Consider the following 26,657-nt stretch of genomic DNA (forward strand, 5'->3'; position numbering starts at 1 on the left):
GTGGGGACTGGGCTGGGCCGGACCGGGCCGCTTATGGCGCCGCACGCGGGCGCCACCGCCCCGGAAGCGGCACGGGCGGCCCCGGCCGGGCCCAGCGCGGCCATGGCGCTGCTGCGCGGCCCCGCCGGGCACGGGCAGCGCTCGGCCGTGACCAGGCCGCTCTCCGCCGGTGAGTACCGCGGGTACGGTCGAAACACGGCCCTCGGCGCCTGCGCCGGAGCTGGGGAACCGCCGAGGTTTTGGGGAGCTTGGCTGTTTATTAGGCTTTAATTCTCTTCGCGTGTTGCGCTTTCCCCGGCGCTCGTTCCGCTCCCGTGTGGGAGCAACAAGTGTGGGGTCGTTGCCGGAGGGGGAGCGGGAACGCGGGGAGATCAGCCCCAGTTTAATGTTGCTACCGCGGTTATCGCCTCCGGGAGCGGCGGGACTGTGTCTAATGTGAACGGACACGTGCGTCCCTCTAACTCCGAAACCCCTCGGAGGATGCGAGGGCGCAGCGGGGCGTCGGGAGGTCCCGTCCGACGGGCACGCGTGTGCTAGGTCTCGGTGTTTGAAGAGCCAACGAGGAGGTTTGGCGATCTGTAGGCTTGTGTGATGCAGTGCCTTTATGGGGTTTGATGGGGTTTAATTAAAAAAAAAAAAAAAAGAAAAGAAAAAAAAAGTAAGCCACAGAAGGTGAAGTTGCTCTTGTGTTTTTGCTTGTAGCGTCAGTCCTCTGTCAAGTGGAACCCGTGGGAAGATGGTTTGAAGCGTTTATTAAGAGGAGAAACATAAATGTTTCTGCCTCTTTCCAGGAGCTGGAAGATGAGAAGGAGCTTTCTGAAGAGTCAGGGGATGAAGAACTGCAGCTTGAAGAGTTTCCTATGTTAAAAACTCTTGACCCAAAGGACTGGAAGGTATTCAGTCGATACAGATTGGTGTCAACTATTTTTGCCCATTAAAGCTATTTGCTATTCCCAGCTGCTAAAGATCCCTTCCCACCCCTGTCTGAATTGGTTTGTGTCCCTTGGCCTTATATCTGGGTTATGAGGGCAAACACATCAGGATAAGATCTTAATCTTGAGCTGCTGCTTTTTATTTTACTGTCTGAAAGTGTTAGAAGTGTCTTTTCTTCTTGTCACCACCTCCCTTACCTTGGAGTTATGTTGGCACTCTTAATATTAAAGACACCAATTCAGTTTTCCAATAGTTGAACTTTCTGGTGCTGTGATACAATTTGGATTAAGCTACTTGAATTTTTATAACAGTGGCCTAATTTATTGACATTTACATATTCAATAATTATGGCCTCTACGACAATTGTCCCTGCAGCCTTTTCCCAATACTTATTGAGAGGGAAGAATTCTCCCTCTTGCTTTTAAGAGATGGGGAGGAGAACTGGTTTTCTGCATGTGTTGTGGCCTTTTAGGTTGTATTTATCAGTGTTTATTAGGCTTTGTGTTTTTTTTTTCTCTCAGAATCAAGACCATTATGCAGTTCTTGGGCTCGGAAATATCCGATACAGGGCTACTCAGAAACAAATCAAAGCAGCTCGTAAGTACCTTTCCTTCATAAGCATAACTGCTTTTTTCAGATGTACACAGCTGTTTTCCACCTGACAATACCTGCATGTCATGAACAAGCTTTTTACTGTTTCACAGGCCTAAAAATGCCTCCTCATAAATGCCTCCTCATGATGCAGGAGCAAGTGCAGGTGCCCGGGGGCATTTTGTGGTACTTGCACGTGAAGGAACATGTTGGGCTTCAGAACTTTTTTTCCTAGAACATAGTGGGCCTTTGCTTTGCAAGAGGGATGGAAGTGCTTATGGGAGGAAGCTTTAAAAGCACTCTGAAGATTGTTCAGTAGCCTTTATGATATAAGCTGGTGGTGTGTGAGTTGACCTTGTGAACAGTTGCCTGTGTAACTGTGCTGGTGTGAGCAGAATCACTGTCCCCGGATACTCCCAAATGAAAATGGGTGGAAATCAGTGAATTACCAACTAACATGGGAAATTATGTTGCCTCATGCACGTGCTGGTAAACAGCACCACTGTGGAGCATGTGCTGGTATGACACAGAGCCACACCTGCTCTGGAGATGATCAGTGGTCTCACTAATCCTCTGAGCACGAACTGGAGCCTCTCTAGGGCCAAACAGTTGTTTGAGCACTCAGTTGTTACATGGTGCAGTACAGATGAGAGTCTTTCTCACCACTGTATACTGTGCTTTCCTGTTTTTAAAGAGGATTCTGATTTGTCACTCAAAAGGCAGGGACAGTTGCTGTAACTCCTGGCCTGGTATCTTCTCTCTGGTGTTTTATAGTGAACCAAGAAGTGTGTGTTGTATGACAGTGGGACAAGGCCTTTTGGCAGAGAAGTCCATTTAAATACTGGTTTTACCTTTTAAACACTAAAGCAACCTTGGTAGCACCTTTAGTAGATATTCTCTATGTGCTAGTTGTGTCTTAATATTCAAGGCCTAAGTAGAGAGAGAATTTGACCCCAGGTCTCATGTGTGTGCTTACTGTTACCCATGGGTAGGTGCAACAATCTTCACAGGCTTGTGGCTGTACTTTCCTTGCTAAATTCCATCTTGGATTGTGTTCAGTAAAGGGATAGAATACTATTTTTTTATTATCTGAACTTCTTTGTTTTTAATTAGAAATAACAACTAAAATTACATAAAATATTTTTCTTTATTTTTTCAGTTTTGAAGCCAACTGTACACTCACAGTTACTGAAACACTTTGCTCTGCATAATACTAGAATAAGTCCCAGAGAATCAGTACTTCTTCAGGTGTTGAGGTGGAATAGAGTTTCCGAGTTGTGGTTATTTTACGTCCCAGTGAAGATGAAATAATTTTAGTTCCGACAATAGTGTTAAATCAAAGAAAAGTCATTAACTCATACTTGTTTTCTTCCAGATCTGAGGGTTTGGTTTTTGATTTTTATTTAAGTATGTAATTAGAGAAATGTCAATTGGAATTACTGTATTGCTTTTTAAGTTGAAATGTTAGTGATGAAGCATTTCTAAATGCCATGCATCTATTTGCTAGATAAATCCATGGTTTTGAAACATCATCCAGATAAGCGAAAAGCTGCAGGGGAACAGATAGGAGAAGGTGATAACGATTATTTTACGTGCATAACTAAAGGTAAGCAATTGATCTCTCTTGTTAGATATTCTCTCAATTTCCTCGATAATCAGAAACATATTTCTTGTGCGTTATTAGGTTTTTAAGGAATTGTCAACAACTAAAAAGCTGGAGAAGGTCTTTTTCATTTTAGAAAACTGCCTCAGTAGAGAGACACTGCGTTAATATAACTTCCCTCTGGATAGAAGCAGAATGGGAATGTAACACAGACATTTGGCTGCTGTGCCAGGTGGTGGCAAAATGTGACACTTGTAGCAGCGCTCGCACAGATGAACACGTGAGGTGGCCCCATACCTGGGAAAACTGGTGTGTGATGGAGCAATTCCCCTAAGGCACCAACAGCTGTTGGAAAATCTGAATTCTAATGTGCTTGCTCTGACAGCAGAACATCTTTTGATTTGATCGAGGATATCAGTTTCTTCAGCTGCTCGTTTTTGCCCTCAGATGAGCGAGTGAACTCAACTGAGTGACATTTCCCTGTGGCCTGTAGAGGTGGACTTGGCAGCACTGGGTTAATGGTTGGACTCAGTGATCTCAGGAGTCTTTTCCAACCTTAATGATTCTGGGACCCAGAGCACCACTGTGGCCAATTCCAAAGCCGTAGGGACTGTTCTAGGTGTATGACTTGGGTCTCTAGAAATGCTTTGGAACTTGGCTTTTCTGTTAATTTCAAACACGTTATTTTCACTTAATAAGGTTGAAGCAGGAGGAAATCTTGGCATTTGCATTTCTAAACTTTCTTCTCTGAATGTCTTCTTACAATACTGGCTAGTATGAGATATTAGACAAACTAATGTTGTTTTCAGCCTCCTTTAGAGTTGCCAAAGGGAAAAAAATTGCCAAAGGAAATTTCTTTTTTGTAGTTGCAGTCCTGTCAGAAAACTGCCAGATATCTATAATGAGAACCTGCACCTGAATTCAGGAATTGCTCTGTGTTTTACATGCACAGAGCAAAATATCGTGGAATCATAGAATCTTCCTTCTTAACTGCTTACAATCCAAGTGTACGAATAAACTGAAAGGAAAGCACAAAGTAGCAAGGAAGAGGAGTAATGCCTCCAGGCAGTACTTTGGAGGAAGGAAATGCAGTTGTAGAAAAGAGGGGCATGAAGCAGGAGGAAGCGGTAATGGAACCGGGAGAAGAAACTTGGAAAGGCAGGAGTACGTAGGTGGGATTCAGAACTGGATCTGACAAAGGAATGAGCAAGAGATACAGAGCTGGGGAAACTGAGTATGTGGGAGTAGAACTGGGGATCTGTATAGAAGGGGTGTCTCTTGAGTGGAAGAGTAACCAATGGATGTGCGCAGAATTTCTTGCATCAGGAAATGGTATGAGGGTTACTGAGACTCCTGGCTTACCATGCAGAGGATAATTGGGGTCATTTAGAGAATAGAGAGAGAGTATTTAGAGAGAGGGAAGTCCCTTCCCAGAAGGGAAGGGCAGACTGGCAGGCAGCAGCTCATTGGTGGCTACCTGCATTCCTTTCCCTCTCCACTAACATGTGCAGTGAGATCAGTTTACAACAGTACACAGAACTGCAGAGCACCAAGGTCTCCAGGGTATCACCTCCTGGATCCAACTTCATGGTGCAGTGTTCTCTGTCCAGAGATGCAGGCACAGAAGCCCATGGATGATCACAATATGAATTTGATTCCTTTGGCTTTTCACTCTTACAGAAAAATAGTGGTCATTGTAGAACTGACAGACAAAGTAACTCCACGCTTCCTTGTGAAAAAGTAAGAGTTTACTGAAGCTATAGCGTGTGTGATTTACAGGATACCGGATTAATAATGTGATGCTCTCCAACTTTGGGCCTGTAAGAACAGGAAAACTGGGAGTGTGTGCATGTTTCATCCAGTAGCTGTGTGGTGATTTATATTCTTTCCAAGTCTCAGTACAACTTCATAATGAGCTGCAAAAATTCTAATGAATGGCTCGTTTTCTTGCCAGTTCTGACATCATATTAACTCGGGAACTGCTTTTACTCTGTGCTTTAATAGACCCATTTTGTCAATTTGTCTGCAAGGATCTGGTGCTGGATAAAAGCCTGAGGATGTCAGGCCCAAACTCCCAGTGCCTGAACCAAATTTACTGCTATGAAAGTATTTTAAATATTACATGTTTTGTTACATCTCATTAGTTAAATGTGTTCTTTTTCATAAACATTTTCCTCCTACTTAGTTTAACAGGAGTAGACAGCAATGCTATTTGGTGACACTGAAGTAAGTAAGTATCAAGCTGTACAGAATGATAGATCAAAGGCAGATCTGACAGCATCTTTTTAAACATTTAGAACCTTATGTCTGCTAAATTTTTTTCAGCTTATGAAGTATTATCTGATCCTGTGAAACGACGAGCATTTAACAGCATAGATCCTACTTTTGATAACTCTGTACCTTCCAAAAGTGAAGCAAAAGAAAACTTCTTTGAAGTTTTCTCACCAGTTTTTGAAAGAAATGCCAGGTAAGCCATGTCAGACTGCCTCTGCTTTTGCTGGAGAATCAGCATTTGCAAACTTCTGATTTTGTGTTTGTAACAAGAGATGTAGTAATTTGCTAGAAATGTAATACAAGTAAAATAGTGCAGTTCTCTGTTATTTCATTTTAAAATAATCTGAACTGTGGCATTGAGTTTGACCCATGAGATTTAAAAAAAAAAGATCTGTTCTCAGCTCCCTGCTGTCCTTTTTGTACAACACATTGTTTCATCTTAAAATTACTTTCAGTATTAAGTGCTTGTATACTGCAGACTAAAAATTACTTTTTTATGATTTTCTTATGAGGATGAGACATTAACAGAAGACAGTAGTTATTTTCACAATTTAGCTGGTTAAAAGAGAAGATAAATGTAACTATCAATATTTGGTGGTTCTGTGTTTCTGCATTTGATTCATGCTTGGCAATTAACTTTGTGTTAAGGGTGTCACAACAGAAGCCTGTTTCACCTTTTCCCTACATGAAGAAGAAGTGCCCCATTGCGTGAGGCGCTTTGCAATATTTTGAAGAATAGTTATTTAAAGTAGTCTTATTGACTCTTTTATCAAGTATTCCAGAGATTCAGACCTGGATCTCTGGTTGTCACATGGGCTTTTCCCTTCTCTGCTTGGAAATAGATGCTTTGTCATGGAACAACAAATTCTAGAGCCTATGAAAGATTTCCCTGGGAAAAAATGCAGTGGAGGCAGAGTATGCATTATTCCCTTGTGCTCCATTAGAATGTGTGGGAGGTTTCCTGAAGACCTACCACAGAACATCTTTTGTCCACTTTCTGTAAGCTGCTCTTCCAGAAGAATGTGTGTGGAGAATTGAATATCCACAAAGATAGCTTGTGCTCCATCAAGTCTCCTTGTAGGCACAAGGCAGGAGGAGGTTGCTTTGCTGGGGGAACTCCCCAAAAAATGCCCAGTCTGGAGGATGCTTAGGAGGAACTGTCCTGTTCTCTTCCTCTTTCCTGGTGCTCCTCTGTGTTGGTGGGAGGAAGCCTCCGATTTGGTATTTTGATTCTGAATTTAACAAATGCCAAGTTAAGAAGTAATGTTACACATATTATTTCTTGAAAATATCCATTTATTTTCAGGTGGTCAAATAAGAAAAATGTACCTAAACTTGGGGACATGAACTCCTCATTTGAAGAGGTAGATGCCTTCTATTCCTTCTGGTAAGTTAGCTGATGTCTCTGTTTCTGTTCACAGTGTTCAAGACGTGATATGAAGGGCTTGCAGACCCTTTGGTGTGTGGGTTGTTGCCTGTGGGGTGTTCTGACCCAGTAATGTCATGGAATTACCCCACAGCCGTTTGTGCCTCCCACAAAATGAGCTGGCTTTCTCCTGGCTAATCCATCCACACTAAATTCATGGTTGCAGCGGGAGCATCTGAGCACAATGGCTGTGAACTGAGCTGACCCACAGACTACAAGTTCATCTCACCTAACTTGTGTTTTTAGTGGAGATGTCTAAGGTGTTTAAGGGAGATGTGTCTAGTCCAATTAAGTCAGTGTTTATGGTTTGACTTCCCTGCTAAGTACGGGTGCTTACATGAAGATTACATTAATTTCTCTCTGAACTCTACAGACTGCACTGCATCTCCACTGCCTGTGATGGGAGCTTAGACAACTGCACTGCAGACATTTAGAGTTGGCAAGACTGATCCCATCCTGACTCAGTCCCACAGTACAGATAGGTGTAAATCATTACTTTCAGGAACATCTTGTGCTTTGAGTAAACACAGTGGAATCACTGTAGGTGCAGTATAATTGTAAATTATGTATTATAAATTATAAATAGCAATATAGTTGCCTACCAAAACGTACCAGTAAAAAAGGTAGATGATTTCTAATAGATTTGCTGGTTTTTCATTCACTTTTTTTTCCCTTAAATTTATTTTAGGTATAATTTTGATTCCTGGAGAGAGTTTTCCTATTTAGATGAAGAAGAAAAAGAGAAAGCAGAATGGTATGTAAGTAAAAAGAAATTTGACAGGAGACTGAGAGATGATACAGCAAGATTTTCCAACTTTCTCTTAGACTGTAAGTCACAGGAAGAAAGGTAGCCAAGCTAAGTCTGAATTCCACTCTCCTAGCTTAGGAGTCAGTCATGGACTTGAACTGGAGTGACTGTGGGCTTCTGTGTCTTATTTGTGTAATTGAAGTAGTTCTTGCTTGCCTCACAGAGGTGTGTCTGAGGTGCTTTGAAATGTGTGTTCAGTTAAGTTCAGACTTGCAGTTCCAGGCAGTCCCAAGCACAGGTTGAACCTGGAGCCAGAGCAGAGTGGGTATCATTTCTCTCTTAATCTTTAACTTGTACTGAGAAAATGATACTTTATAGAATTTGGAGAGACGAGTTCTGTTGGCTTGATGTTAATAAAAATCGTGTATTTGGTGATGTAGTGATAGTTGCTGAATTACTCAGACTCAGAAAATAACATTCTATTTTTATCCTTCCTACAGTTCTAAACACAGAGTGTTCAAGTTGGAGCACCAAATCATTTAGTCTAACACACATTTCACAGGATGCAACCTTTCACTTAGTTATCTTTGTATAACCTTAACTTGCATTGTATGAACCTCTTCTTTCAAGTTTGGATATAAATCAATGTTGTATTTAGATTCAGTGGCTGGCTTGCTTTGTGCTAGTAACTGACATATTTAGCTGTAGGTAGGCATTCATTTCTCTTCTCTAGTGCCTCTTCCTGCTGTTTACTTTTTTGAGCCTCACTGGACCCACTGTTCTCTCTTCTGTGAAGACACTGTAATCAACTCCACATCACTTGTATTTGTGATAAATCACACAGATGAATCTCTAGCCTTCTCATTGGAAGGGTCTTGAATTATTTGCATAGCTTATTTTTCTTCTGGCCATTCCTGTCATTAGTGTCCTTTTTTAAAGACAAGTGGTACCTAGTCTGCTTTACTTGAGAGAGAACTTCATTTCAGCAGCTGTTCAGATGGCCATGATTCTTGTTACCCCTTCTTGCCAAAGGTGATGTTGTTCATGTTTTAAAGCTTCAGTCTACTCATATTAGTCTCCTACTCTATTATGGGGATTGTTTTCTTTGTTCTGAGGTATGGAATCACAGAATGGTTTGGGTTGGACGGGACTTTAAAGACCATCTGGTCCAGCCGCCCTGCCCCCTATATTTTTCTCCATATGCTTGTGTGGATGAGACTACAGACCCTCACTAAAAATTTGCCTCTTTCTTGGCAGCACTGACAAGTATTTTCAGATTATTTAGTCAGCCAGTTTCTCTTCTATTTAACCTGAGCTGTATTCTGCTGGAGTGAATCTGGCATGACTTTACCACAGTGTCACGGTGCTTTGTGGAAAGTGTTGTTTCTGTGCAGATGGGTTTACTTGACATGACCTATATTCTCTAAGATGAGATAATTGGCATTGCTTATTTTGCTGCCCTTTAATTAAACATTATACCAGCATTTCTGTTGTTTTGCTGAGGTTTAATGTTAGGTAAGCAAGTGAATTGCATTTTGGAAATAAAGCCCATGATATCATTCCCTTCAATGGCAGATAAGCAGCTTGGTTTGTCAGGTTTATGTAACTATGTAAACACTTAGCATTTTTTTACATGAGCTTGGGGCCTGGAGCTTCATTTATCAAAGTCTATTTTTGAAGTTTTCACAGAAGAGCATCTGTGTGGGGGAAACTCTAAAAAGTTTGTTGATGAATTTCTAACAGTGACATTGTAGGGCATTAGCACTGAACTGTGTTTTCCCTTCTAGTCGAGATGAAAGGAGGTGGATTGAGAAGCAGAACAGAGCTGCGAGAGCATTGAGGAAAAAAGAAGAAATGAACAGAATTAGGACTCTTGTTGGTGAGCACAAAAACTGCTGTTTTTTAAAGAGAGATTTGTTAGCTAATAGTGGAAATCTCTTGTTCTTCTTCTGTACATGATGCTTCCTTTCTTCCACCAGACAATGCATACAGCTGTGATCCCAGGATAAAGAAATTTAAGGAGGAAGAAAAGGCAAAGAAGGAAGCAGAGAAGAAAGCAAAAGTAGAAGCAAAACGAAAAGAACAGGAGGCAAAAGAAAAAGTAAGTTAGCAACTTTATTTGGATTGAAAAACCCTGGTTCATTCACACCTGATCCACTGCTTCAGCTTCTAGTTGTGTCAGGAGCTACTGTTAGAAACACAGTGGGTTTAAAGATGCATTGTCTTTGCCTGTGCAGCAGGCAGTGCAAGACTGACAGCCTTTTGAGAATGAGATGGAAACAAGGAATGCAGATCTGAAACAAAAAACCTTCTAAAATTGAATTCTGTTGTCGCATACACTTCCTCTGGTTTCGAGGCAGGTGTTAAGTTCTGTGCCCTACTTTGCATTTTCATAAAATGGACATGGCTGTTTGCCTTGTGTGTGTGGAATGGGAGTGGTCAGTTGGTATGAAACACTTTGAGGTAATGCAACATATCTGATTAATATTAACAGTTCGGAAAAGATGGCTTTGAAAGTATAGGAATGAAAGGGAGCTGTAAGATGCTAAAAAGTAACTTTAAAGACAGTGCTGGAACACTGCAAAATACTATATGAATAGTGATGCAGAGAAATGCCGGACCACTGCATTTTTCCAAGCTTATATTCCTGAGGCAGCCATAGGAAATTTCACACAGTTTTATATTTTCATTGTAGACAAAGTGAGGATTTATAACCTGGGAGTCCTCACAGTGCATACTTAGGGTACTTAATTAATGCCTCAATTAATTAATTACTCAATGCCAACTGCTATATGTTTCATCATCTTCCTTCAAAATTCTTGGAAAACCAAACATTAAAGTATTGATGCATTTTAAAACAAACCCCACGAAAACAAACAAACAAAACTGTATCCACACCAAAACCAAAACATTTTAATATTGGATGACTGAATGACCTTGTAACAGTGTGATTTGTTGAGGGTTTTTTACTTGTTTGGGTTTTTTTCCCTTTTGATTGCAGCAAAGACAAGCAGAATTAGAAGCAGCACGGTTAGCAAAAGAAAAGGAGGAAGAAGAAGTTAGGCAGCAAGCATTACTAGCAAAAAAGGAAAAAGAGATACAGAAGAAAGCAATCAAGAAAGAAAGGCAAAAACTGAGAACAACGTGCAAGGTATTTAACTATAATTACAATGAAATACAGGTTACGTCAGTGAAATTACTGTGTGTGTTTAGATTAGACTGTATCACGTTTGCTTGTCCTTAGGGCTGGAGATGGGTATGGAAAGTGGGTTTACTAAAAACCAAAGTGCTAAAACACATACTTAAATGCTTTTGAGTTATGAGTAAAGCTGACCAAATAGGTCCAAACACAGCAGTGGCTGAAGGTTGCTGTGTGTTAAGCCTTTGGCTGAAGGAACAGGACAATAAAGTTCAAGAACTTTGTAGAACATGTATTTCTGCTTCCAGAACTGGAATTACTTTTCTGATAATGAGGCAGATTGTGTTAAAATGATGGAGGAGGTGGAAAAGCTTTGTGATCGCCTTGAGCTGGCAAGGTAAGTCCTCCTGCTGCTGCTTTCTGCTCATTTTGATACCCATCTTTCCACTAGCTCTCTGTTGTAACTTAATAATTTATTTTTAGTCTGCAATGCTTGAATGAAGCACTTACATCCACAACAAGGGAAGGAGGAAAGGCGGCTGTAGTAAAACAGGTAATTATGCTGAGTGTCAAATCAAAATAACAGAATGAATTGTGGAATCAACATGACTGAATCGAAGTAAGGTACAACATAGCTGCTGTGGAATCCTGCTTGTTAAACACAGACTCGAGTTTCAGAGTCCCCAGGCAGTGTGATCTCTGCTCCATTTTACACAGTGCATTTCATGTCTGGTGAAATTAATCCACTTTTATTCAGAAACAGTAGAGGAATTTCATGTTGCCCAACAACGGGCAGCAGTTACCTCGAGGGAAGGAGGGCAGTCTTAACCTATTCTGTTATGCAAGAAAAATCCTAGCCTAGTATCCCTGACCTGGGGCTAGATCCACAAAAGGACTTCAGTGCCGCAGGCTGTAGGCATTGGAAGGGCCAGTGGGTTGGATACCAAACAATGGAAAAAGCAAGACACTTGCAATTGAGGTTTACAAAACTCAGCAAAGATCTGCCTAAACCTGCCAGCAGGGAAAAGCCATTTGAACTAATAAGGCTGAACCTACATCCTGCAGAAAGAGTAAGTTGCTTTCTCTCACCCAGTGTGGTTTCACTGCTCTGAACTTCCTTTCCTGGTGGGGATCTGCCCCCATCCCAGGGTCAGGTTTACTCACCAGTCAACTTAAATCCCTCATATTCTGTAGGGGACTGAATTCAATCTTCCATTCTCCAGGAGAGTGTTCCAAACACAGGACAGTCCCCTTTCTGTCTGTTAAAACTATTCCATTTCTGCATTAATAAAAATTATCTGCCAGATAACTTTCCTTTTGCCAGAAAGATTTTGAGACAGAGAGTGAGAAACCTATTTTGGGCAATCTGCCAACAGGGGTCAGTGCACAGCTCCTTTAATATTGCCAAGACTGAACTGGGAAGCAGATAATTAAAGATGTGTCACACCACATTCTCGAGATGTGATTACAGGTCACAAAGATGTGCAATGGGTGACTTAAATTCTGCTGAACTGCTTGCTAACAAACTACACCTGGCCATCTAACTCTGAGTAAACTCTTAGCATTAACTGCAACAACCCAGATTTTAGTTACTAACTTACTACAACTGTTGTAACTGAGAATTTCTGACATAACCAGGCTTAGATAGCAGTTTGGTTGGAAGATTTGGGAATCAGTGTATTCAACGTGGATGTTTCACTGCCCTCACTGGTCACTTTAGGCTTTTATTACTTTTGTGGATCTGTCCCTCTAAGTCAGGTGTTAGCCTGGACATTCACACTAGGATCTGAAGTTTTGCTTTAATTCTGGGAGTTTTCATGTAATTTCCTAGGGAACTTGTGATGGATTTCTGAACTCCTAATCTGAGATGGCCAAATTTATGCATGGGATGGAGGGAAATAACACTGGAGCAGATAAGCACCTCCATTTCCTTATGTATCATGTACAGAACAGAAACTAAGCAGAATTCAAGGCTCAAAGCGATTCCAGAGAGAGGGGTTTGTGTCACTGTGAAATGTAAAAATTCAATAAATAAATAAATAATGCTTATTTACAATCCTTAGATAGAAGAAATAAATGAACAAATAAGGCGAGAGAAAGAAGAGGCAGAAGCTCGTATGCGCCAAGCAACAAAGAGTTCAGAAAAGTCAACCACTGGTGGTGGAGGGGGAAGCAAAAATTGGCCAGAAGATGACTTACAGTTGTTAATTAAAGCTGTGAACCTCTTTCCAGCAGGGACTAACTCAAGGTACTCCTCGGGATCGGTGCTAAAATCCCTACTAACAATTTTTAATTAAATAACAAGCATAATACAACTTACTTTCAGACCCTTCTAAGTATGGTGTCAGTATGAGGACTGCCTAAATTTCCTCCTTTTCCTTGACTCTTAGCAGCCAGTGGTTTGTTTCCCTTAGTACCATGCTTTATGTGTCACTGGAGTTAGCTCTGGCCCTGTATCATTTCCCCCAGACTGGGGCCTCAGTCCATTACCAAGATGGTGCTGAGGTGCATGTTTGCACAGGGCTTACTCAGGGTAGGCTCCAGTTGTTAAAGCAGAGAACAAAACTGGAACAGTGACTGAGATGCAGCTGGGTAGGAATACAAGTGTGTAAGCTACTTCCAGTAGCTCCACAATGAATATGAGGCTGCTTTCTCCTCTACATGGTAGGAGGAAACCATGCAGAGAGATAAAGCTTTCTTTAGGGCAGAGCCAGTGGAAAGGGAAAGGTTGAGATTTACAGAAAGCAGCACTGGCAATCAGCTTACTGATAAGCATGAAGAACAGGAGTATGCCTTAAATTCTGCTCTTTCCCAGGAATGAAATGCCTTCTTCCACTTGGGATTTGAGGCCTCAATTACAAGACTTTAAAATTACAATACTTTAAAAAAAATAAATAAAAGCTGCCATACTCTCTGGAGACAATAGCAGTGCCTGTTTCTGCAGCTCAGCAGTCAGTGCTCACTGAGAGCACAGGCCTAAACACCATCCTCCTGTTTGATCAGGTGCAAATATTGCTTTCCATTTTCTAAGAATGTTCTAGGAATAGTTCTGGGGCTATAGGGCTGTTCTAGCTCTTTCCTGCTTAAGCCTCTTTACTTGATGTTTAGGCCTTCTGGGGAGCAGTGGACACAGGGTTAGTAACTTCTCAGCCCTTGAGTGCACCCTGCAGTATTTAATGTCAGAGGTGTTCAGGGAATTCAAGAAAGCAACATCTGAGTAGAATTTTGAGGATTAGAGGTTTGCACTCACCTACATTTTACCCCATCCTTTTTCTGTATTGGCAGCTAAAGTTCACTCAACTGACTGAATTCTTCAGTTAGTAACTGAAAGCTTTCCAGAATAATTACCCTGACATTTTATATGTATTTAAGTATGATTAAACTTACTTAGGATTTGATATAAAATGTGTACAGGAGCTTGACCATCACTTGTATGAAGATAATTATGTAATATGTATTCTTGATTTAGGTGGGAAGTTATTGCCAATTACATGAACTTGCACTCTACTACTGGAATAAAACGAACAGCAAAAGATGTCATCAATAAAGCCAAGAGCCTTCAAAAGCTTGGTATCTATATTACCTTATTTTTGCAATAAGATATTCTGCATGCTTCTGCACAGCTGGATTTTATTTTTCAAATGGCTTTGTTTCTGAGAAAATCTTCTGTATATCCCCACAGAAATGTAGTTCAGATGGAAGATTTAAAGGAGCATTTATGTGATTCAGTGTTTTCAGCCTAATGGTTTTTGTGTAAGTTACCACCTCATGAGTGACTCTCAGGAACAGTCTCACTGTAGCTGGATGCTCAGATGTCTGTGGGCCACATGCATTGCCTGGGCTCAGCTAGAGACAAGTGGGCCTCTGAAAAAGCTCCCTACAAACGAAGGCATCTAAAATAAATGGAAGTGATTAAGATCTAGAGATACTTTAAAAACACCAGAGTAAGACACCTAAATTAATGTGGCTCATCTCTTCTTTGAAAATGAATAATAATAAAATGATAAATGAAGCCTAGAGAACTTTGGAATAAGATCTTAAGGAAATTACATATTTCACTACAGAACATAACCAAAATTGCACAAAGTTTTTAAGAGGCTTCTCTCCATTCCAAACCACCTGCCTGAACTTCCCCAGTGTTCCTGCCCCTCTGACATGCTCGTACCCTGGGTAATATGTGAGTTTTGTGACAGAGCCCTTACTTGAGAGAATAATCCTTCTGGATTTCTCTGAAGTGGCAGATTCAGTCTTAAGATTATATGGAACAAGTATTCCTCTGAGCAGTATAAAGCAGGATAGGGGTTGGAGAGCCTGACACTTTGAGCAAAGTTTACTGGACCCTGAAAGATTAATTTTTTTAATCTACCAACCTCTTTACCATCATTTTAAAGGAAGTAGGAATAGTTTTAGTTATGTGATTATTGTAAACTAGTAATCTGCTACACAGTGTTTTTATTATTACATGTGGCTTTAACTGTTGCAATAATTTTTCTCTTCAATGTCTGTTGCTCATAGACCCTCATCAAAAAGATGACATAAACAAGAAAGCATTTGACAAATTTAAAAAAGAACACGGTGTGGTGCCTCAGATGGACAGTGCTGCCCCTTCGGAACGATTTGAAGGTAAAGCTGAAAAGGGAGCCCTTCTTGCAGACTTGTCTGCCCTGTGCCTCTTAGAAAGGAATTAACCCAGACTCACGACTTGTTTACAAACATAGTAAGTGATGCAGGGTTTGTTGCCGGATTTCAGGGTTTCTGGTACACACAACACACCCCACAGTGACCTACACAGTGACAGTCTGAAATGCTTCCTGGTGAGGCAACAGGTTAAGTCTGGTGGTGAGATCATCTGTTCCTCAGAGGGTGTTACACTTTCAGGGAAGAACAAGCTTGAGGGGATGCACTTGAGATACAGGATCATCATACAGCTTTTGGTCTCCTGTGAAACCCCAAACACCTCCCATCAAGTTTTCCAGACACTTACAGAAGGCTGTTTCCTTATTGAGTGTTCCTCTCTGAAATACAAAAGGAAAAGCTACGTTGCTGCCCTAGTGCTGTACCTTAAGAGGGCAGCTACAGCAATCTAACACCCAGCTGACAACAAAAGATGCTCCCTTCTAACTTCCCCATACTTTATCTAAAGATCTTGAGGGTCACTTGTCCAGTCAGCTTGAGGGTTGGTTGTTTTTTTTGGGCTTTTCAAAACTGCACGGATTTTAAATCAACTAAATAGATTTTACAATATTTTCTTAGACTTATAGACTCTTTTATTAAATATATTTTTCTTACTGTCATTTTTGCATTTAAAAACAGGATCACCTTTAGATTCATCCCCTTGGACTACAGAAGAACAAAAACTTTTAGAACAAGCATTGAAGACTTATCCAGTAAATACTCCTGAAAGATGGGAGAAAATAGCAGCAGCTGTTCCAGGCCGGTCAAAAAAAGACTGCATGAAGCGATACAAGGTAAGAGACCTCACCCCTCCTGGGACTGTCATCAGCCCAGGTCTTGATAGAATCCTTTGCTTTTACTGTTGCACTGCCTACCAGAGATGGTCTCTGACAGCAGCAAACTAATGGAGAAACTTTTTTTTATTTTTGGTAACTCAACCCCTAAAGAGCTTTAAGGACTAAATGTTCCTTGGTGAAAGTAGTGGCTCTGGAATCTGGGAGGGAAAGTCTGTCTCAGGAAATCTGTCTTACAATTTGACACCAAGCTCTTGTAGACAATAAAGTCCTATCCCTATCCTCCTGCAGGTAAAGTTCCTACTACAGGGGAGGTAGATGAGCATTGACCTTCCATCAATTGATTTGTTCCCAAGAGAAATTGCTTCACAGTATTAAACTATGTAGATTTCTCACTATGTTGAGAGCTAGAGTGTTCACAGTGAATATATGTAGGGTTCAAAACCCCAGCATTGTTAACACGTTCCATGTTTAATTAAATTCTTTGGTGTGGTTTTTTTTTCCCCCAACTCTCCAGGAACTCGTTGAAATGGTCAAGGCAAAGAAAGCTGCTCAAGAACAAGTGATGAATGCTACTAAAGTCAAGAAATGACTCTTACTGACAATCTTTGTTTTGTAATAAAAATGCAAATACTGTACATGTTTCCATTCCTTTCTTCAGTATACAGACACACAGGAGTGGCTGGTTCTTGAGATTTAATCTTCTGAAATACAACTCAAAAGCTTTAAACAGGGGTGTAGTTGCTTGGTGGGAGATTTTTTGTTTTGGTTTGGGTTTTTTTATTAGTTTTCTCTTTCTTTTTTTTTTTTCAAAAGCTCAAATATACTGAAAGTTCTTGCTATTCACTACTCACGGCGCCAATACATGCCACTGCAGATTTTGCTATACTCTGGGAGTTGTTCAATTGGACCTGGAAGTTAAAGAAAGTTGGCCATGACACATGTTCAGCTGATAGTGATTGGTCTGGAGGGGTTATGGGAAGGTAGGGAAACTTGTATCACATACCGACAGCAGCAACTGCAGGATGCTTATCACAGATGTACTTTGTGCAGATATCTCTAATAGTCTGGGCATCAATAGCCTAAAAGGGGTGAAAGAGACATCTTTGTTACCATCCCATCTAAAACCGTGACCTTAATTTTGTATAATCCAGGGGAACAGGCAACAAAACACTTCCAAGTTTTCTCAGCTGGAAACGTTTTCTCACCCAGGAACAGTCCAAATTCTGTATTTTTACTTTTTGTAGCAAATAATTTTCTCAATTGCCTAAATTAAAAGTTTCAACATAACTGCCACTTACATCAATTCTCGCCTCAAGTTCTGGAATTGGGATTCGGCGCTTATAACACAGCATTTGTCTTCCAATGTCTTCACAGATTGGTGTAGACCCTAAAATAAGGGAAAATATGCTTCAGTTACCAGCCTACAACTCCACAAAGAATAAAAAGCTCTCATAAGTCTCACCATCAAGTTGTAGCAGCATATTTGTCTTTAGAAGATTTTTCGCTCGAGCTACTTCATTTTCTGTAACGCTTGTGCAAAGTCTTATCCTGAAAAACAGTTTCAATCCAAAGGCATTAAATCATAGTAGCCTGTAGCACACAAGATTGCCTGCGATGAAGAGGTGCACAGACACTCCTGCACCTACCAGGCACTTCTTTTCTACAGACAGAGCTGGTAGGAGAGGGGCATGGAAACAAGTCATAGGATGCAAAGCAGCAGCATAAGAGTAGGGTTTTGGGAAGCATGCCAATATACCCAAAAGCAAGTTTTTCCCCTTAGAAGAGCTGTGGTTTGTTTTATTAAATGTATATCTTGAGCCAAGTGTACTTGTTATGTTGAGAATGGGTGTTGCTAAGAAAATAGGAGCCAAGCAATCAGAAGTAATTAGCTAGAAGGCAATCCATCACTTCCTGGCTCTTCTCTTGGTGAGATTTGCCACTCTGTATAAGGAACATTTCATGAGGATGGGGGGGTGCATCAAATATCTTAATGCTTGATTCTTGTCCCAGGAATTGTTTGTATCTTCTCTGGTGCTAAGCTGCAGTAAAAGGACAGCTAAAGTCATGCCTTTTTTCTCCCTGAGTTATTAAGAGAGATCTCACAGAATAATGGTATATGAGAAGTGATTTATGTGATTAAAGAAACTCTGTATTTTCAAGATTTCTTTCAACTTCTGTCTCAACTTCATCCACTTTAAATCAGTGTTCTTACATAATTTATGTCTGTTTCTAATCACATCTGCAGTTCAAGCTTTACAGTTGAACCTAGGGACATACTTCAATATACATTTAAGCCTTAGATGAAAGAATATTATCTAGAATCCCAGGTTTCAAAATTCCATATGTAACAGCCCAAAACTCCCTGCCATATGTACTTGTACAAGGAATGCTGTTATATTAACTACAGTGCCTGGTCATTCTTCCAAGGCACAGAAAGAAAACAAAACCTAAATCTTAAGCTATTCACTCCAAGTAAGGGTGCCACAAACTGGCTGCTGGGACTCTGCATTAGATGCCAAAGTTTAGAATTTGATGCATTTGTTTTTTTCCAGATAAGCCTAAGCAGAGAAACAAAAATACTCTCTTTAAATTATTTATATCTTTTTAATTTGCATTCCACCGCTGAAAACAACCTTTATAGAGAGACAGTTGTTAGCTTACCATTCTCTCTGAACAAAGTGCACCATGTCCTGAATAGTAGATGGCTCACAGACCATATAGAGTCCCCACAGCCCTGTGTCAGTATAGCAGGTGTTGAAGGACTGGAAACTGTGACACAGGTTACCATGGCAGGCAATCTGAGCAAGCTTACTGGATAAATTCTGCTGAGGCAAAAGAAGAAGATACTATTTTATGAAGCATTTTGGAAGCTCCCTATTCACCTCCCTGATTGATTTCCTGTTTTCATTTAATGGTGACAGAACATGTAGTACTATCACAGGCTCCAGCAGAACCTGTGAGGTTAATTATCAGCTCTTCAGCACAACAGTTGCTTTCCTTGTACATAACCTCACATTTCAAAGTAACAGCCCAGATTTAAGCCAAAATCATAAAGCTGCTTAGGTTCAAGAAAGGGACAGTTACTGATACCCATGGGTTCTGATGACATACAGGTATAAAACATCCTACTTTCGATGAAGGCTGGCAAGACCTCAAGTCACCTCTATTTTGGTGGTTTAGAACCACTTCCTAAGATTATCCTGGGTAACAAATTCTCTCAGATGCACAACTGAACCCCCTCATCTGTCCTGGCAGTACCCAAGTCAGGGAGATCCCACCAGCCCACCAAGGTCATTCAGAGCAGGACAGTGTTTGCAGGTTCACTCACCACGCCTCCTCCGAAGGAACGATCCCAGTTACCTATCAGAGTATTGGCTACCATGAGCGGGATTGTATCCGGGTCTGACCAGCCAGCTGCTTCCACAGCTATGGCCAGGTGGGCCAGAGGCATCTTGTCATCCCGGATTCGAATCTGTGTAACAAAAGAGAGCAGCTGTAGTACAACCTGTACACAGTCAGGTATATGGGAAGTTGAATATCAGATGACAGACTTTTCCATTAGAGCTGGATTATAAAGCGTGCACAAAGAGAACCAAAAATTAAAGCACATGAAGCTTAATTTAACATCAGCCTTAACTAGTCTTCCCTGAGGCAATTTCAGAAGACTTTGCCAACATACACAGAGGGGGCATTACAAGGTCATTTTACAACTACCAGCAGCAAGGAAATCTGATGACTTTGCAAAAATCTGAATAGAGATGGGAATAGAACAAGGATGCCACGGTTCTCTGCCACATCCTTTAAATAAGTGGTTCTCAACAAGCGGAAATGCTCCACCACCACAGTCAAGGGGATAAAAGGAAAGTAGCAGCAAGTATAAGGGACGTAATCCTCCAGAAAGTGATGAAGCATAAAAAGTGGTGGCAGTGAGGCTTGTCCAAGAAAGGACCCAAAGTACTGCTTTGGAAAGCAGCTACTCCCATCGCCCTCATTGGGGGCAAGAAACCCTTTCATGTGTTGAGTCTGTGTCAGAGCAGCCCTCTCTCTTCAGCAGAGAGCAGTTGTCAGGGGATGTAAGGGCCAGCTCACAAAGCCACCCAACAGCTTACCTCACTACCTGTGAAGCTACAAGGTGGCAGGGGTGGCAGCCCTCCTTCTGGAGCAGATGGCAAGTTACCAAAATGGCACTTCGCTAGGTCAAGCAGTTCATCATGACAGACCCCTGAAAAAAGGTATTTCACATGCTTCATGATATTACTCTGTAAACAATTCATTTAAATTGCTGCACAGTCTAAACACTCAACCAAGCAGTAATTCATGGTGCCCCTGCTTTAATACCTCACTTTTGCATTCCTCACACCTCCCCATTACACAGAGCGGGATCATGATTCCCGCTCCTGAGTTCTCTCTAACAGCCTTCCATTAAAATCACACCAAATCAAGCTGTTTGCTCTCAGTTTCAAGCCTTAACGTTATTACTTTGTCTCTGCATTCCTTGCCATGCCCCTTTTCACACTGAACCCCTTTTAGGACCCTCCTTTCCTGCCCACATGGAAGAATGCCTTTGGCCTCCAATTGTGGTAACTTCTTGTTACCAATTTAAGGTTTCTGGAATATTACTGAGAGGAAGAGGGAACAAAAGCTCAAAGGGTATGAAGGCACAAAACACACAGGGCTAACAATGAACTTCCAGGACCTACTGAACAATGGGTAATTCATCATGTTGTTCCCAGAGACTTAGGCCATGGTTTCAAGCACAGTTTCACATGATCCAGGGTGAATATCCCATACTAACCTCCAGCAGCAGCCAGGACCATTCTGGGTCCTTTGTAATGTGTTGTTATGTACTCCACCAAGTCATTACGATTTATGGATCTAGAAACAGGAATGGAGACATCATTACTGTGTCAGTAAAGTTGACTAGAGCAAAAAGAGGTAAATGTATAAACCAACAAAATACCATAATAATTAAAAATTCTGCCAGTGCACAGAACAGAGAGGCAGAAAGCTAAAATAAGGGTGACTTCCCAAAAAGGAAATAGGAACTCGATACATTTTGCCTTTTAAAGCTCTTCTAGCTTCCTCAGAAGAGTGAGAATTACAACTCAGTCAGGTGGAGACAAGGTGCACTAATGATCTCCTGTTCCTTTGAAAGCAGCATATTTGGCAGTCTCCTGGTCTTCACTCGTCTAAACAAATGCTGAAAGAGCAGTGCAAACACAGTTGTGCTGACAGTACTGTCTAACACATGACCAACTGGAAAAAGGGGCATTTCCAATTTTGTGTCAGATGCACTTTTAACAAACAGGAGAAAAATATGGCAAAAAACAAAGAAATGCAGAGGACACCTGTAGTTCACATACCCTTTGATGCCTGCATACAGGGGAACTAAGGCAATAGGGGGATTCTTCTTACTGCTATATCCAGTGCACAGAACAATTTCAGCTGTAAAAATGAAAACCGATGCTGTTCCCTATGTTTTCAGATTAGTCTTTTAATATATAAAAGTTATCACACAATTAAAGACAGATACAAATTTGGACATACTTGATGTTTTCAGTGGGTCCTAAAATTGTCCGTCCTAGGGCTGTTTTCTGATAGGCTGTGGCATGAAGGTAATCAAAGACAACTTCCTGCAAATTGGTTTCAACCTCTTGCATCTCCCGAAGGATAACTCCTCGCTCACGCTCAATCTCTGCTTCTCCCAGGGTGCTGTTCTGAATTATGTCAGCAAGGATTTCCACAGCTAAGTGAAAAGAGAGATGGAGATGGAAATGGAAATAGTATTTTCAGACTACCAGAAAAATCTGGTTCCAAAAGTGAAGCCCACTGAGAGACCAAGTGCTAACAAGACTTGCAAGGGGACAAAAGTCTTGTAGGAAGGGAGAAGTCCAAAAGGCATCTTATTGTGGGACTCTGAAGAGAAAAATGTTTTCAAATATCAGCTTCACTGCTGGCTCCTTTCCAAACCTGCATTCTCACATTCCTGTGAAGTTCAAGAAAGGACTTTTCACCCAGGAGGGAAGGGGCAGTAACACTGCAAAAGCATCATTCTGTGTCATCTGATTGGAAGCTGGACAAGCACCTTGTTCTCTGCTGCTTTTCTGATGAATGAGAGCAATTACCTCTTGGTAAGTCTTTCGAAAAAGCCTTGGCATAATACACAGTTTGTTCCCTGGATGTATATGCATTCAGATGAGCTCCCATGTTCTCAATCTCTAGCTCAAGGTCTAACTGAGACCTCTTTTTTGTTCCCTGAAATAGAACAATAAGAAAATCAAATTAGACCCTTCAATTCACCTACCCATCATTACTGCTTCATGTCTGAAAAAGTCAAGATCAAGAGAAAGAAAAAGTCTTCTGGAAATAAAACTGGCATACTAATATCTCCAAACTTGAAAGTCAGATATAAATATTACTATGCTCCCAAATGAAAATAAAAAGCTGACAAAAGGGTGACTGTGACTGTGTGTCTTCTAAGATTATTTATTTTAAGACGGTGTGGTGGTTTGAAAAAAAAAACCTTTCCCCCTGGGGCTTGTGATAGTCTGCCCAGGGGTAGTGTTTTCAGGAAACCAGGGAGGAAGGACTCAGAACTATCTTCTTGGACCTCGTGATGAAGAAGAGACCTCAGCAAGGAGCTGAGACTGGTGTGGGGGGGTGGTCAGAGGAACCCTTTTCCCTGATACCCCAGTGAGAGAAAGAATGCTTAACTATCAGCCTGAGGGCTTCTCCTGGACTGACAAAGGAGGGCTCAAGGGGTGGTAGAGTTGTGTTTAATATGGTGTATACAATTGCTTTTAGTCTGTATAGTATTTATTTTGTATAGTAATAAATTGTATATATTCTCTTCCCCTATACTAAGTTGTGTGTGTGTGTGTGTCTGAAACTTCTTCTCTCTCACATTAGAACAAATTGTAGAAAAAACTTTTAAAATTAGCTTTTTGAAATTCCTGTTTTTCAAACCACCACAGACAGTAAAAGTGAGTTAAAACTAAAACTGTGTAATCTGTAGCTGTGTATCAGCTACACAGAAATAGGATTTCATTTTCTATTGGAAACCAAGGTCTTAGTTGTCCATATTTTTTTTCTCATTTCAATTTGGAAAATTTATTTATACAATTCTGGCAAAGTTCTTATCACTGACCTTTAAAGACAAATAACTCAGTGTCCTAGTTAGAGCAGCCGGGACCAGTTCATCACTCGGTGGGTGTAACCCTCTATGTCATTTCCCAGGAACTGTTAACAATAGACCATTTGCAGCAGCTGCCCAGAGCACACCTGACCCCTCAGGCTACAAGCCTGTGAGATAGGAGGATGTTCCTATCCTCACACCAATGACTCAGGTGTGATAATTCCCCTCGGGGAGTCATTAGCACCTCTAGCCTGAGGGGTCATGTCTGCTAACAGGCCACCAAGGATTCCAAAAATATCTCATGACTCACAATCACCCACTGTGGAACTCCCCACCCTGGGGGAGGTACTGGGCATTCCCATTTGAACCTGAGTGTATATGATCTTGGGGTCTTGGGACTTCTGGTACCACTCGTGGGATCCAGAGGACCAGAACCTCAACTAGACTGCGACCAGCACTCTCGCCAACAGGTTTTCCTCCCCTTTTACTTTGGACTCAGGGGGGACCACGTGGGGTTCAGCACGAACACCATTGTGTTCATGCCCCAGGGTGCTGGGTTATACATCTGGGGTTTGTGGGTTAAAACCAATCGTTTGTCCATATAATTGTATTATTTTATAATTTTTTATTAAATTGTAACTCTGACTTATAATCTCTTTTGAGTTGGGTTCATTTCTCCTGCCGGTTTACCTTTAAACCAGCACACTTGGAAATTCATTGTAAACTTCTACATCAATATTCATACTCACCTTGAAAGCCATATGCTCAAGGAAGTGAGCAGTCCCATTGTTCTTCTCATTTTCATACCTGCTTCCAGCATCAATCCAAAGTCCAACCTCAAGAGAGAAAAAAAAAGTCATTTTACCACCTAAAAGCTTTTCTGTTCTGCTCTGTGAGCCACACTTAGATTTTCAAGATTTATTTTTAAACAGCTTTTTCCTTAAACAGAGTAGGTTTTCAAGAAAAGGAAAATTTCCATCTTCACAAAAAAATCTAATCACAAATCTACAAAAGCCTTAAGATCTCTATTTCCTATCTTAAGTTTTAGGAACATTGCACGTAAATGCAATTTAGTTCCACAAGGAAACGAACACACATGAAGAGTACAAAAAAACCTTCCTTTTACAAGTTACTTACTGTGCATGTTGAGAGTCCAGAGTCTTCAGAAGCTACTTGCAAGCCATTTTCCAACGGACTCACCCTAGTTTCAGGAACATTTAAGATTACTTCTGTGGCTGCTTTGGAAGCCCTGAGCTTGCCTGTTCCAACATGCACACACTGTAAGAAAAATCAGTCATTAAGTTATATGCAAAGACACTCTTCTGAACAATATATTCCTGAACTTAAACATTATGTTCATGGATCTTTTCTAAAGAATGCATTTAAAGGAAAGAAAATTCAGCACTACTATTCACCACTACTTCACATCTGGGATGCAGTAACCTGAATCCAAAAAAACCAGCTCTCACCCACTCTCCCCCTTAAATACCAGCAGTGAGATCTCTCAAAACTCATATATTTCAGAATCATAGCACAATTTGAAGGGACCTCTGAAAGTCCCTAGTCCAACTTCCTGCTCCAATCATGATCAGCTATGGGGTCAAGACCATTTTGCTCAGGGCTCTTAGCATCTGGGTATTGAAAATCTCCCAGGATGGTGAGAAGCAGCACAGCTCTGTCTCTGTGCACAGCCTGCTTCACTGCTTGACTGCCTTTCACATATCAATTGTTTCTCTCTTGTTTCAACTTATGCCCATTGCCTCTCATTTTGCCACAATGCCCCACTGTGACAAGCCTGGTTTTGTATTCCTGACAACCTTCTCATGGGTACTGGCACAGGTCCTTCTCGCAGCTCCTCCCACAGGTCCAGCTGAAACCGCGTCTTCTGCAGGATGAACAAGCCCCAGACCCTCAGCCCCTCCTCACAGGGCACGTGTTCCAGCCCAGTTCATCTCTGCTGAACATGCTCCAGGTTCAGTGATGTCCTCCTCACACTAAGGAGCCCAAAACCAGCTGCCAGACAGAAACCTCCTGACAAATGCAAAGTAATCACTCCCTCTGATCGACCGGCTGCTCCGTTTGTGCCATCCTGCCCTGCTGCTGGACACTCCAACAGCCTCTCCCAGAGCTGCTCCCCGGGCACTCAGCTCCCAGCCTGGGCTGATGCAAGGGACTGTCACTGCCCGTCAGCATTACAAGGAAGGAAAAAACTCTGTTTGAAAAGACCTCCCTCTCCTGTTTACAGACGGAAAAGCTTAGGCTTCAAACTGGGAGGACGGGGGAAATGACAGAAGGGGAAGAGCTCTAGGACCGGGGCCTCCACCGAACCACGGGAGGGAATGAGGGTTTAAACGCTCCCCTGAGCCCCCTGGGGTGGGCACGGGCATGGGCACCAGCAGCAAACCCTGGGGATGCGGCCGCCGGGCTCGTCCCGCCGGGATTTGTGAGGGGCGGCCGTGCCCCTCGCTTGGCCGGGTGAGACCACAACTCCCGCCCTGCACCGCGGTCCCGCCGCGACTACAAACCCCAGCGTGCACCGCGCCCCCGGCCTTCAGCCCCCCGACCACCTCAGCGCCCGCCCGAGCACCAGCGCATGGAGCCGCCACGGCGCCCGCGCTCCTCGCGCCCCCCTGCGCTCCCCGCCCCGCCGCCTCACCCGCTCCGCTGCGCCAGGCGCTCGCCCCAGGCGGGCGGACCAGGGCAGGAGGAGCCGCCGGGCCGCAGAGCGCGCTGCAGAGGCGGCCATCTTGGCGTGCGGCGGGCGGGGCTGTGCGGGCGGGGGCGCGCAGGCGCGGGGCAGTTCTGTCCGCCCTCGGCGGGGGGCGCAGCGAGAGCTCCATATTGCAACGTGATGGGGAATTGTGAGGGGACCGGAGGATGTCTCAAGTTCGGAGGGACCTGCAAGGACCATTGAGTCCAGATCCTGGCCCTGCGCAGCTCAATCCCACCCTCTGCCTGAGAGCGTTGTCCAACCGCTCCTTGAGCTCTAGCGGGCTTGGGGCTTGGTTTTCACGGGATCACAGAATATGCTGAGTGTTCCCACAAGGAACATTTGAGTCCAACTCCTGGCCCTGCACAGGACCATCCCCAAGAGTCACACCATGTGCTTGAGAGTGTCATCCAAACACTTCTTGAACACTGTCAGGCTTGGTGGTGTGACCACTTCCCTGAGGAGCCTGTTCCAGCACCCAACCACCCTCTGAGTGAAGAATCTCTTTCTAATATCCAACCTAAACCTCCTCGACACAACTTCAGGCCATTCCCTTGGGTCCTGTCACTGGTCACCACAGAGAAGAGGTCAGTGTCTGCCCCACTGCTTCCTCTCAAAGGAAGTTGT

The 26,657-nt window shown here is 42.4% G+C and overlaps 2 protein-coding genes across 3 annotated transcripts; one reads left to right on the forward strand and one right to left on the reverse strand.

Annotated features, from left to right (window-relative positions):
* Positions 1 to 78: 78 nt before the first annotated feature.
* DNAJC2 (DnaJ heat shock protein family (Hsp40) member C2) lies at positions 79 to 16,820 on the forward strand. Its single transcript, XM_027679398.1, has 17 exons — positions 79 to 169; positions 703 to 893; positions 1,455 to 1,530; positions 3,032 to 3,130; positions 5,453 to 5,594; positions 6,708 to 6,788; positions 7,516 to 7,581; positions 9,363 to 9,454; positions 9,555 to 9,676; positions 10,577 to 10,726; positions 11,023 to 11,111; positions 11,198 to 11,267; positions 12,778 to 12,962; positions 14,184 to 14,284; positions 15,230 to 15,337; positions 16,028 to 16,182; positions 16,700 to 16,820. The coding sequence occupies exons 1-17, from the start codon at positions 103 to 105 to the stop codon at positions 16,772 to 16,774; spliced, it is 1,869 nt and encodes a 622-aa protein (XP_027535199.1). The 5' UTR covers positions 79 to 102; the 3' UTR covers positions 16,775 to 16,820.
* Positions 16,821 to 16,863: 43 nt separating this feature from the next.
* Positions 16,864 to 26,084, reverse strand: PMPCB (peptidase, mitochondrial processing beta subunit). Of its 2 annotated transcripts, none has more exons than XM_027679400.1 (13): positions 25,977 to 26,084; positions 24,458 to 24,598; positions 24,070 to 24,156; positions 22,311 to 22,440; positions 21,733 to 21,931; positions 20,981 to 21,060; positions 20,295 to 20,407; positions 19,514 to 19,657; positions 18,847 to 19,007; positions 17,648 to 17,733; positions 17,484 to 17,572; positions 17,189 to 17,264; positions 16,864 to 17,093 (listed from the first exon to the last, which is right to left on the reverse strand). In XM_027679400.1, exons 1-13 carry the CDS (start codon positions 26,064 to 26,066, stop codon positions 17,029 to 17,031), a joined length of 1,461 nt encoding a protein of 486 aa, XP_027535201.1. In that variant the 5' UTR covers positions 26,067 to 26,084; the 3' UTR covers positions 16,864 to 17,028. The 2 variants fall into 2 exon arrangements, with proteins under 2 accessions (XP_027535201.1, XP_027535200.1); XM_027679399.1 differs by having other exon boundaries at positions 18,847 to 19,010.
* Positions 26,085 to 26,657: the final 573 nt, after the last annotated feature.

The sequence above is a fragment of the Neopelma chrysocephalum genome, unplaced genomic scaffold (genome assembly GCF_003984885.1).
Source record: "Neopelma chrysocephalum unplaced genomic scaffold, ASM398488v2 Primary Assembly neopelma1_45, whole genome shotgun sequence".
Lineage (NCBI taxonomy): Eukaryota > Metazoa > Chordata > Aves > Passeriformes > Pipridae > Neopelma > Neopelma chrysocephalum.